The sequence below is a fragment of the Callithrix jacchus genome, chromosome 10 (assembly GCF_049354715.1).
Source record: "Callithrix jacchus isolate 240 chromosome 10, calJac240_pri, whole genome shotgun sequence".
NCBI lineage: Eukaryota > Metazoa > Chordata > Mammalia > Primates > Cebidae > Callithrix > Callithrix jacchus.
This window is the reverse complement of record NC_133511.1, coordinates 69,536,226-69,548,563: the sequence shown is the minus strand read 5'-3', so window position 1 is coordinate 69,548,563 and position 12,338 is coordinate 69,536,226. Positions and strand designations below refer to the sequence as shown.

Below are 12,338 nucleotides of genomic sequence, written 5' to 3'. Positions count from 1 at the left end.
TTTGTTATATTACTTTTTAATTTGTCTGTCTTTCTCAATTGATTGTAGGATCTTTGGAAGCTGGAACCATGTCTGCCTACTCACCACTGTAATCCCACTGTACAGCACAGTATCCACACACAGAGTTATAAAATAATATAGCAGGCTATGAATGGAAAAAGGAAGGAAGGAAGGAAGAAAGGAAGGAAGGTCAGGCTTGCTCTTGTGACAGAGTAAGACCTCATCTCAAAAAAAAAAAAAAATTAACAAAAACCACAGGAGTTAGTCTGCCATTTCACTCACATGCCAAAAATAAGAGGGGACATAAAAAGTCCAGAAAACCAAAAACTCTGCATATTAAAAAACAAAACAAAACAAGGAAGGAAGGAGAGGAGAGAAGGGGGGGGAGGAAAGGAGGGAGGATCTGGAATAAAAGAAAGATTAGAGTGCAAATAGACACTTTTGATCACATAATTTGTAAACTTTTGTATCATTTTATGCATATACACATATATACATGTATGTCTGTAAAACATTTTTTTTTACTGAGTTACAGTACAAACTTTTGAAAACTCTACAGTAAATGCCAAAGCAGTATACAACTCACTCAGCTACTTTATCATTTATTGCAACAGTTCTCAAGTTTTATTTTTTTAACCATAATCTCCTTGAGGAAAAATAGCTTAAATGTTTTACGTTTTTACTATGAGTTATAATCCAAAGTTCTGAAAACACTACACTAAATTCCAAAGCAGTTTACAACTCAGTCAGCTACTTTGTCATTTAGTGCAATGGTTCTCAATTTTTATTTTAACCATAATCTCCCATTAGGAAAAATAGCTCAAGATAGCAGATGAAAAAAACTCACCTACTATTCTCTTCTATCTAACAATTTTCATATGGATTGTTCCTAAATCCATAACAATTTTAAGTTCCTTGAAGACAGAGCTGCTTTCTCCATTATTGCCCTCACAGTGTTTAGTAAGATATTAGCACCTTTGGTAGGTACTTGAAAGTCAACTGCCAGTTGCCCTCCTCAATAATTACATTAAAAAGAACAAAAACTAGCCAGGCATGGTGGCACACATCTGTAGTCTCAACTATAAGCACCTGTAATCCCAGCTACTCGGGAGGCTGAGGCAGGACAATCTCTTGAACCCAGGAGCTGCAGTCAGCTGAGATCACACCACTGCACTCCAGCCTGGGCAACAGAGCAAGACCCCATCTCAAAAAGAAGAAAAAAATTAACAAAAACTACAGGAGTTAGTCTGCCATTTCACTGACATACCAAAAATAAGAGGGGACAAAGAAAGTCCAGAAAACCAAAAACCCTATGCATATTTAAAAAATAATAAAGAAAGAAATCTAAATACATGTTGTATATTAAGAAGTCTTGCTGAATGCTACAATGGCAAAATCTAGTGCATGAGTCATCTTGATCAAATTATGCTCTCTGAAGGGATGAGAACAAAATAAGCTCTGTTTTTTAGAGCTAGTTGTAGATAGCACTTTTTTTTTTTTTTTTTTGAGACAGTGTTTCACTCTGTTGCCCAGACTGGAGTGCAGTGGCACGATTTCTGCAACTTCTGTCTCCCAGGCTCAAGTGAGTCTCCTGCCTCAGCCTCCCGAGTAGCTGGGATTACAGGAGCACACCACTACCATCTGCCTAATTTTTGTATTTTTCAGTAGAGACGGGGTTTCACCAGGTTGGCCAGGCTGGTCTTGAGCTTCTGACTTCAAATGATCCACGCACCTCGGCTTCCCAAAGTGCTGGGATTACAGGTATGAGCCACCCCAGCCAAGGTAGCACTTTTTAAACTACAGTATTTAGAAGTAGACCCAAAAGGTTAAAAATTCAACAGAGAGTTGAATTTTACCCATTCTGATCATCTAAGTCCATAAATTTTCAATTCATCTTTGTTACTGACTTATCATGGACCATCCTAAACATCTCTCCCATATCTAATAATTTTAATAATAGATGCTCAAGCCAGGTGCAGTGGCTCCCAGGACTGTAATCCAAGTACTCTTGAGCCCAAGAAACCAGCCTGGGCAACATAGCAAGACTCTGTCTCTAAAAAAATAATAATAATAATGTAAAAAAAATATATAAAAAATAGATGCTCATCTCTCATAGGAATAGATCAATAAAAGTGCTGTATGTATTTTTGTCTTTGGTCAGCTAAAATGGGGGCTAGGAAAATTCAGAGAATAATGTTCTCAAGAAACCAAAAATTAGAAGGGACACTACTGTCCACCTTTCCAACTCTTGGCTGTAGTTAAATTAATCTGGGCATTGGCTGTAGTTAACTAAATCAACTACCTGCTTAACCACAGCACTCATCATGTGCTACATTTTGACACAATTATTCTCATTCATTCTTTGAGAATCTATTTATGGCAGGTCCTGTGCTAAATGTGAGCAGAAACATCTCCATCTTGTTGTACTCCCAGCACTTTGGGAAGCCAAGGAAGGGAGGATGGCTTGAGGCCAGGAATTCAAGGCCAGCCTGGGAAACAGCAAGACTCCTTCAATACCAAAATTTTTTTAAAAATTAGCCACCCATGCCTGACGCGGTGGCGTGTGCCTGTAGCCCCAGCTACTCCAGAGGCTGAGGTGGGAGGATCGCTTGAGCCCAGGAGTTCTGGGCTGCAGTGCGCTATGCCTATCGGGTGTAGGCAGTAAGTTCGGCATCAACATGGTGACCTCCCAGGAGCGGGGGACCACCAGGTTGCCTAAGGAGGGGTGAACCAGCCTAGGTCGGAAACAGAGCAGGTCAAAACTCCGGTGCTGATCAGTGGTGGGATCACGCCTGTCAATAGCCGCTGTACTCCAGCCTGGGCAACATAGCGAGACCCCGTCTCTAAAAATAAAATAAAATAAATAAAAAATTAGCCACCCATGGTGGTGCATGCCTATAGTCCTAGCTACTTGAGAGGCTGAGAAAGAACATCGCTTGAGCCCAGAACTTCAAGGTTACAGTGAGCTATGATTGCCCCATTACACTCCATCGTGGGCAACAGGGCAAGACCCTGTCTCAACAAGACCGTTTCAAGTCTCCCTGAAACGTTCGCAGCCTAGAGGACAAAACAGAAACATCCAGTCAATCAACCAGTATTTACTAAGTGTCTACAATTTTGAAATTATTGCTTTAACAAAGGCCAGTAGGTTCAGCTCAAAACTTGTTCATACATATCTCAAGTGGCTGTTATAAGTATGTTGTTCTTGTTTTTCCAATCCGACTAAGCCTATTTCCAAGGCAGGGACTGTCTCCTCTTATAATCTCACAAACCCAAGCAAAGGGCTGGGCACAAAGCAGGGACTTGGCAAGTCTCACGAAAAAGAACTGCTGAGAAAAAATACAGGTCGGTCCCTGACTCTTCCCAGTCCCCATCTTCCCCAGTCCCTGACTCTTCCCAGTCTCAGCCACCCGTCTTTGATTCAGTATCTCTTTCCATGAAGGAAAAGAAACTGAAGGAAAGGCGCTGTCTGGGATGTTTTTTCCACCCCACACTCCTATCTTCACCCCACAAAAGAGATCAGTACACTGACAGGTGCCTATGTAGGGTAAAGAGTCCCCGTCCTTCTTTCCTAGCTGCCCCCCCCACACACACACACACCCTGTGCCTAAGACAGCTCACTAACCCCACCGTTTTCAAATCAAACTGCGTTATCAGCTATCGGTGACTTTGGGTCAGTCTCCGAAACCTCGCTCTGAGCTTTAGTTTCCTCATCTTATATAAAGCGGAGCTAATAATCCCTCTCTCGGAGGCTTGGAGTGAAAAATAAAATAGTGCCTGGAAAGTGCTCGGCGTATGCAGTAACTACTAGATACAAGGTGCGTGTAATCCTTTTGAAAGGCAGCAGGATGACAAAGCCGAGAGGGCGCAGCCCGAAGGCCCGAAGGCCCGAAGGAGACTGGGGCAGGCTGACTGAAGACAGAAGACCCAGCGAGCTGACAGGGCGGAAGGCCGAGGCGGGAAAGGCGGAAAAGGCGGGAAGCTGCGGGGGCCGGCGGCCAGGCTAGGCTCCAGCTTCGGTGACTGCAGCCCGCATCCCCTCACCTCCCTTCTCGCCCACTTCGTCGCCTCCTCACCTCGCTTGATCACATGCATCGCTGCTAGTGGCTGAGGCTCTGAAGGATACAAGACGGGGCTGCAGCTCTAAAGCGCCAGCGGGATCGAGAAGGTGACAGAATAGAAAGAACTGGATTCACAGGCGCTGCTTAAGACGCTGGAACTGGCGTTAGGGTCCAGACAGCACTTTCTACTCCACAGTAGAGGCGCAACAATCCAAATCCCCTTCCCGCGCCCGCCACCCGTGACGCACAAAGCGGCGCGACGGGGTTCAAATGACGTTACCCGACGCTGCGGCATACGCCCGGGGTAGGCTTCTCAGGCTAGGACAGGCGCCATGAGGACGCCATGTTGAGTTTGGGCAAGGCACAGAAGACTACGCCTCTCCCATGGGCCCCATTGGATGTGGACATGCCCGGGCGGAAACGCTGCTCTCCTGCCGCCATGTTTTGTGCGGGCAAGCAGAATTTGGTATCTTGGGCCCCAGGCTAGAGCGTAGAGCCCTCTAGGTCAGGCCCTGCCTCTCTTTCCTGCACGTCTCCGCTGGAGGGAAGACGATTCACTTATTTTATTTTTGAAATAACAAAACCTAACCGGCGGGAACATTTTTCTTGCTTTGACATGTATTTATTTACTTACTTACTTACTTATTTAATTTATTTATTAATGACGGAGCCTTGCTCTGTCACCAGGCTAGAGTGCAGTGGCGCGATCTCGGCTCACTACAACCTCCGCCTCCCGGTTCAAGCGATTCTCCTGCCTCCGCCTCCCAAGTACAGGCGCGCGCCTCCATGCTAATTTTTGTATTTGTAGTAGATTCGGGATTTCACCATGTCGGCCAGGATGGTCTCTATCTCTTGACCTCGTGATCGGCTCTCCTCGCCTCCGAAAGTGCTGGGATTACGGGCCTGAACCACCGCGACGCTTTGACGTTTATTATAATAACCCTGATACTGTCTTTGCTGCGTGCTCCAGCGTAGGCTCCACAGCCAGGGCAGCTTGGAGCCCCAGGGGTTTTAGGTTAGCCAAAAGACTGGCACTCAGTAACTGGAAGAAAACTGTGTAAGGCCTATGGCGTTTGGATTTCATCCTAACGCAAATCAGAGCCCTGACAGAATTTTAAGCAGGGCAGGGTCAGGACCCATTTGCTTTTAGGGCTCTCCATTGGATGGTGGCAGAGACAAGGTATTTGCCTTGTGGAGGTAGGATGGACTTGGTTACTTAATGTGAAGAATAAGAATAGATGAGAGCCCTATAATAAAAGGCTGGTGTAGAAGCTTCTGATTTGAGCTACCCAAAGCAATCTTTATGAAATTTCATCTGTGGCATCTTTTCCCTAAAGCTTTTTCATTGGTGTTATAGTTAACCCCAAGTTTCTCTTCAAAGAATCAGTATGTCAATATGTTCAGCTCTCTTATTATTTAATTCTCGATTTTAAAGTTTAACTTCTTTGTAATTCTAGTAAACGACTTTCTCCACCGGTTCTAATCGGTAGTTCACAACTGTTCCCTGGGCCCCGGATCCATCCTGACTCATCCTGGTCACCTGCTCTGGTCACCATTTTTTTTTTTTTTTACTTATACTTTTAGTTCTGGGGTACATGTGCAGATTATGCAGGATTGTTACACATGCCATGGTGGTTTGCTGCATCCATTTCCCTGGCCCCCATCATCTACATTAGGTATTTCTCCTAATGTTACCCCTCCCCAATCCCCCACCCCCTGCTATACATCCCCTACCCCCCACCCCCCAACAGGCCCCAGTGTGTGATGTTCCCCTCCCTATGTCCATGTATTATAATTGTTCAACACCCACTTATAAGTGAGATCACGCAGTGTTTGGTTTTCTGTTCTTAGGTCAGTTTGCTGAGAATGATGGTTTCCAGCTTCATCCATGTCCCTGCAAAGGACAGGAACTCATCCCTTTTTTGTGGCTGCATAGTATTCCATGGTGTATATGTGCCACATTTTCTTTATCCAGTCTATCATTGACGGGCATTTGGGTTGGTTCCGTCTTTGCTATTGTGAACAGTGTCGCAATAAGCATACACCTTCATGTGTCTTTTTTTTTTCCTGGAAAGCTCTATATGTGCTATAATCACTCTATATAGAATGATTTATAATCCTTTGGGTATATACCCAGTAATGGGATTGCTGGATCAAATATATTTCTAGTTCTAGATCCTTAAGTAATCGCCACACTGTCTTCCACAATGGTTGAACTATCTACATTCCCACCAACAGTGTAAAAGTGTTCCTACTTCTGCACATCCTCTCCAGCATCTGTTGTCTCCAGATTTTTTAATGATCGCCATTCTAACTGGAGTGAGATGGTATCTCAGTGTGGTTTTGATTTGTATTTATCTTTTTTCTTTGTTTTTTAATGAATTATTATTATTTAAGACACAATAATGTTAATATTATTATTTAAGACAGTTTCACCATATTGGTCAGGCTGGTCTCAAACTCCTAATGATTTGTATTTCTCTAATGACCAATGATGATGAGCTGTTTTTCATGTTTGTTGGCTGCATAAATGTCATCTTTTGAAAAGTGTCTGTTCATATCTTTCACCCACTTTTTGATGGGGTTTTTTCTCATACATTTGTTCTTTGTAGATTCTGGGTATTATCCCTTTGTCAGATGGGTAGATTGCAAACATTTTTTTCTATTCTGTTGGTTGCTGGTTCACTCTAATGATAGTTTCTTTTGCTGTGCAGAAGCTCTTAAGTTTAATTAGATCCCATTTGTCTATTTTGGCTTTTGTTGCCATTGCTTTTGGTGTTTTGTCATGAAGTCCTTGCCCATGCCTATGTCCTGAATGGTATTGCCTAGGTTTTCTTCTAGGGTTTTTATGGTGTTAGGTCTTATGTTTAAATCTTTATTCCAACTGGAGTTAATTTTTGTATAACATGTAGGGAAGGGGTCCAGTTTCAGTTTTCTGCATATGGTTAGCCAGTTTTGCCAACACCATTTATTAAATAGGGAATCCTTTTCCCATTGCTTGTTTTTGTCAGGTTTGTCAAAGATCAGATGGTTGTAGATGTATGGTGTTATTTGCAAGGTCTCTCTTCTGTTCCATTGGTCTATATCTCTGTTTTGGTACCAGTACCATGCTGTTTTGATTACTGTAGCCTTGTAGTATAGTCTGAAGTGAGGTAGTGTGATGCCTTCAGCTTTGTTTTTTAGTTTTTTGTTTGTTTGTTTAGGATTGTCTTGGCTATGCGGGCTCTTTTTGGTTCTATAGGAAGTTTAAGGTGGTTTTTTTCTAGTTCTGTGAAGAAGGTCAGTGGTAGCTTGATGGAGATAGCACTGAATCTATAAATTACTTTGGGCAGTATAGCCATTTTCATGATATTGATTCTTCCTATCCATTACCATGGAATGTTTTTCCATCTGTTTGTGTCCTTTCTTATTTCCTTGAGCAGTGGTTTGTAGTTCTCCTTGAAGAGGTCCTTTATATCCTCTGTTAGTTGTATTCCTAGGTATTTAATTCTCTTTGTAGCAATTGTGCATGGGATTTCACTCGATTTGGCTCTGTGTTATTGGTATATAGGAATGCTTGTGATTTTTGCATATTGATTTTGTATCCTGAGACTTTGAAGTTGCTTATCAGCTTAAGGAGGTTTTGGGCTGAAACTATGAGGTCTTCTAAATATATAATCATGTCATCCGCAGATAGAGAAAATTAGACTTCCTCTTTTCCTAATTGAATACCCTTTATTTCATTTTCTTGCCTGATTGCTCTGGCCAGAACTTCCAATACTATGTTGGATAGGAGTGGTGAGAGAGGGCACTCTTGTCTTGTGCCAGTTTTCAATGGGAATGCTTCTAGTTTTTGCCCATTCAGTATGATATTGGCTGTGGGGTTGTCATAAATAGCTTTTATTATTTTGAGATACGGTCCATTGATACCTAGTTTATTGAGAGTTTTTAGCATAAAGTGCTGTTGAATTTTGTTGAAATTCAATAAACTGAGATAATCGTGGTTTTTGTCTTTGGTTCTGTTTATGTGATGGATTACGTTTATAGATTTGCATATGTTAAACCAGCCTTGCATCCCAAGGATGAAGCCAACTTGATCGTGGTGGATTACCTTTTTGATGTGCTGTTGGATTCGGTTTGCCAATATTTTATTGAAGATTTTTGCATCAATGTTTATTATGGATATTGGCCTGAAATTTTCTTTTTTAGTTGTGTCTCTGCCAGATTTTGCTATCAGAATAATGTTGGCCTCATAAAATGAGTTAGGGAGAATTCCCTCTTTTTGTATTGTTTGGAATAGTTTCAGAAGGAATGGTACCAGCTCCTCCTGTACCTCTGGTAGAATTCAGCTGTGAATCTGTCTGGTCCTGGACTTTTTTTGGTTGGTAGGCTATTAATTGCTGTTCAACTTCAGACCTTGTTATTGGTCTATTCAGGGATTCAACTTCCTCCTGGTTTAGTCTTGGGAGGGTGTAAGTGTCCAGGAATTTATCCATTTCTTCTAGATTTACTTGTTTATGTGTGTAGAGATGTTTGTAGTAATCTCTGATGGTAGTTTGTATTTCTGTGGAATTGGTGGTGATATCCCCTCTATCATATTTTATTGCATCCATTTGATTCTTCTTTCTTTTTTATTAGTCTCGCTAGTGGTCTGTTTTGTTGATCTTTTCAAAAAACCACCTCCTGGATTTCTTGATAAGGGTTTTTTGTGTCCTTATCTCCTTCAGTTCCGCTCTCATGTTAGTTATTTCTTGTCTTCTGCTAGCTTCTGAATTTATCTTCCTCCTCTAGTTCTTTTAATTTTGTGACATTAGGGTGTCAATTTTAAATCTTGCCTTGCTTCTCATGTGGGCATTTATTGCTATAAATTTTCCTCTAGACACTGCTTTAAATGTGTCCCAGAGACTCTGGTACATTGTGTCTTTGTTCTCATTGGTGTCAAAGAACATCTTTATTTCTGCCTTCATTTCATTATTTATCCAGTAGTCATTCAGGAGAAGGTTGTTCAGTTTCCATGTAGTTGTGCAGTTTTGAGTGAGTTTCTTAATCCTGAGTTCTAATTTGATAGCACTGTGGTCTGAGAGACTGTTATGATTTCTGTTCTTTTGCATTTGCTGAGGAGTGATCTACTTCCAATTATGTAGTCAGTTTTAGAGTAAGTGTGATGTGGTACTGAGAAGAATGTATATTCTGTGGATTTGGAGTGGAGAGTTCTGTAGATGTCTATTAGGTCTGCTTGGTCCAGATCTGAGTTCAAGTCCTGGATATCCTCATTAAGTTTCTGTCTCACTGATCTGACTACTATTGACAGTGGAGTGTTTAAGTCTACCACTATTATTGTGTGGGAGTCTAAGTCTCTTTTTAGGTTATTAAGAACTTGCTTTATGTATCTGGGTGCTCCTTCCAGTCACCTTCTTTAACCTAGGTCACCCCTGGCTACCTGCTCTGACCCACCCGCTGTCCTTCCCACCAAAACACCCACCCTGCCACTCCAGCTCAGACCCCTTCTCTCTTTAACATAGCCAATCAGGATTAGTCTAGCTTGTGTAGTCTAACCCTAGCCAATAGGGGAATGACACAGTAGTAGGAGACCCCGTCAGGCATAAGTACCCCTTCCCCGCTTGTCCAAGTGTTCAGCCACCATTATGCCATCCATCAGCTGCACCCTTCTATAGAAGTAAACTGCCTTGCTGACAGGATTTATCTTCAAGTGCTATTTCTTTTGTGGCATTGAAATTTTACTTATAACATTGGTTTCTCACTGCCCTCCAGAAGCTGCCCAAGGTCCCTGTGAAGTAACTTCAAAAATCATAGAAAGTTACAAGTCAGCTTGTAATTGCAGCATTTTGGGAGGCTAAGGCAAGAGGATCACGTGAAGCCATGTGTTTGAGATCAGCCTGGGCTACACAGTGAGACCCCATCTCTACAAAAAATAGAAAACAGATATATGTTTTTTAAAAGTCATAAGTTACAGGATAGATAGGGTGAAGTTTACCCAGACATAGGGTTTCCCGATTTAGCAAATAAAAATGTGTCCCAGATACTGCATGAGAGAAAATTATACTTAAAAAACTGTTGAACTGAAATTCAAATTTAGCTGGTCATCCTGCATTTTATCTGGTAACCCTGCCCACAGAGCTTTTGGGTATGTGCATTCAAGTTTCATTTTCCCTGGGCAAAGGAAAGATAATCTCTTCATCCCATCATGCCACAGCACAGAGAACACAATGAGAGTCAAAGCCAGAAGAGGTTAAAATCTCCTACATGCTTTATTGGACTCCAAAGATTCTTATGAAATAATACAGAAAACCCCATTTGAGGGTGTCCAGGGAGTACGAGGCAGTCTGCAGCCTAGCACCCTCCTAAGACCAGCCCCAGGTGCACCCACCCCAGGCCCAAAATAGGATCCCAGGATAAAGGCATGACAGGGAGTGGGGCAGAGGGAAAATACATTTACAGCCATAGCAAAAACAGGTAAGGGAGAGAGTGTCTAGAGGGTGGGAAGGGTGGGGGAAGTGGTCACACAGCCACCTTCACCTATACCATCTTCCTTAGCCACTCCTTCCCCAAACTGGTTGTGTCTTTTTGAGCCTCTGGCCAAGGCTACAAAGTAACATGAAAATGGGATCTGACGAGGGAAGTATGCAGTGTAGGCACTTGGGAAATTCAGATTTCTTTTTTACTTTAAACCTGTTTGTCTTTTGGTTCAAAAATATGACAGCATCTTTGTCCAACAACTCCAGGGCTCCATAAGAGCCCTGTATCATGGCTGTGGCTCCCCTAGCCAGGGGAGCCACTTGTCCTGAGCCCCAGGAGTATTGATGCTTGGGGAGCTTTGGGGCAGCACCTCTTAGAGACAAACCCTCCTGCAGTGTGGGGGAGCAGGGGTAAGAGGGAGGCAGGTGTGGGTGGGAGAAGAGAGAAAAAGTGACTGCCTTATAACCCACAGTTCTGGCATCCACACATGCTCCAATGAAGAGAGGCCTCTTCTAACCCATCCCCAAGCCTAGCCTCTTTAAATGTCTCTGGTAGGTTGTTCTCTGAGAATTGGTTTCACTCTCCCATGGACCCCTGGAGGCCTGAGTGAAATCTAGGATGAGGCTCCTTCTGACCCCCAACAATATCAAAGAACAAACCCCAAAGGTTAGGCCCTAGCCCCAGTCTGGAGCAAAAAGAACCACTGTGAGTGGGGTGGAACAGATCTGAGGCACACAAGTCAGAAGTTACTCCTCCTATCTTCCCTGCAACTGCTAGGGAAAGTTGGGAAGTGGTGGGAGGGAGGGCTCTGAAAGCAAGAGACAGAAACAAGAAACCAAACCTTAAAACTGGGACAGCAGAGACAGAAGCTGGACCCCAGAGGTGGAGCTGGGAGCTGAGGGGACAGCAAATAAGACATGCACTGAAGCGGAGAGGGAGTGACAGCAGCAGCCCATGGTTGGGAGGGAGGCAGGGCAGGCAGGCCATGGTGGTCAGTTAATAAATAATAATAAAGGACCCAAAGATGAGGGGGCAGGTATGTACAGTGCCCAGACCCCTGGACCAGCCCTTCCTATGGCCCACTCTTGGGGCCAGTTATCTTGAAGGAAGGGAGGGAAGGAGAGGCAGAAGACCCAGGGAAGGACAAGCTGTCCCATTACTGCCACCCCCATCCTGCCTACTTCTTAAGAGGCTTCTTAAAGATTTTGAGGGGAAACTTCTTCCGGCCTGGGCTGGAGTCTGTCTCCTCACCAATAGAGCCATTATCCTCCTCAGCCACAACCTTCTTGCCAGCCAGGTGGGGAATGCGTGTGTTTCGGCTGGCTTGCAGGGCTCGGCTGTCCCCAATTGGAGATGGCGTGTCTGGGTCTGGGGAACTGGGGCTGTGAGAACGGGAAGAATCCAAATGTGGAGAGCTACCAGGAGGGGCTGAGGGGCTCAGCTCCATCAGGCTGTGGGCCTTGTCCAGCCCATGGTTCAGCGCCAGTAATGCCTTCTTGGCCAGGGCAGGGCTGTCAGGCAGTTTCTCCACTAGAGACCCTGGGTGGACCCCCTCGATCAGCCGGTGGCTGCCATTGGAAGTCATGGCATTGAGAGCCTCATCTGCAGCACGGCTCATCTGAGGAGGTTTGGGGGCCACACGCTGGCGGTCACTCATGTGGAGGGAGGACTCCGAATCGGAATGGGTCAAATCCCTGCAAGACATTGGGCAGAGAGGAAGAAAGGGACATATTGGATAGGGAGATGGGGGAAGGGTGAAGAGGAGAGACAGACAACATGAAAAGACAAGGACAGGGTAGGAAAATTGGGATAAACAGAGTG

General features: G+C 43.9%; 2 protein-coding genes across 21 annotated transcripts in view; both read right to left on the bottom strand.

The window, feature by feature from the left end:
- The window catches only part of RRM1 (ribonucleotide reductase catalytic subunit M1), a 43,092-nt gene extending 38,778 nt beyond the window's left edge, over positions 1–4,314 (bottom strand). For all 3 annotated transcript variants that reach the window (XM_002754849.6, XM_078340351.1, XM_054241969.2), the window contains exon 1: positions 4,077–4,314. In XM_002754849.6, the coding sequence (XP_002754895.1) occupies positions 4,077–4,095 (19 nt within the window). In that variant the 5' untranslated portion in view covers positions 4,096–4,314. The remainder of the gene's footprint in view (positions 1–4,076) is intronic.
- Positions 4,315–10,290: 5,976 nt separating this feature from the next.
- Positions 10,291–12,338, bottom strand: part of STIM1 (stromal interaction molecule 1) — a 253,800-nt gene continuing 251,752 nt past the window's right edge. For all 18 annotated transcript variants that reach the window (XM_078340344.1, XM_078340347.1, XM_078340349.1 and 15 more), the window contains one exon: positions 10,291–12,211. In XM_078340344.1, coding sequence (XP_078196470.1) covers positions 11,695–12,211 — 517 coding nt within the window. In that variant the 3' untranslated portion in view covers positions 10,291–11,694. The remainder of the gene's footprint in view (positions 12,212–12,338) is intronic.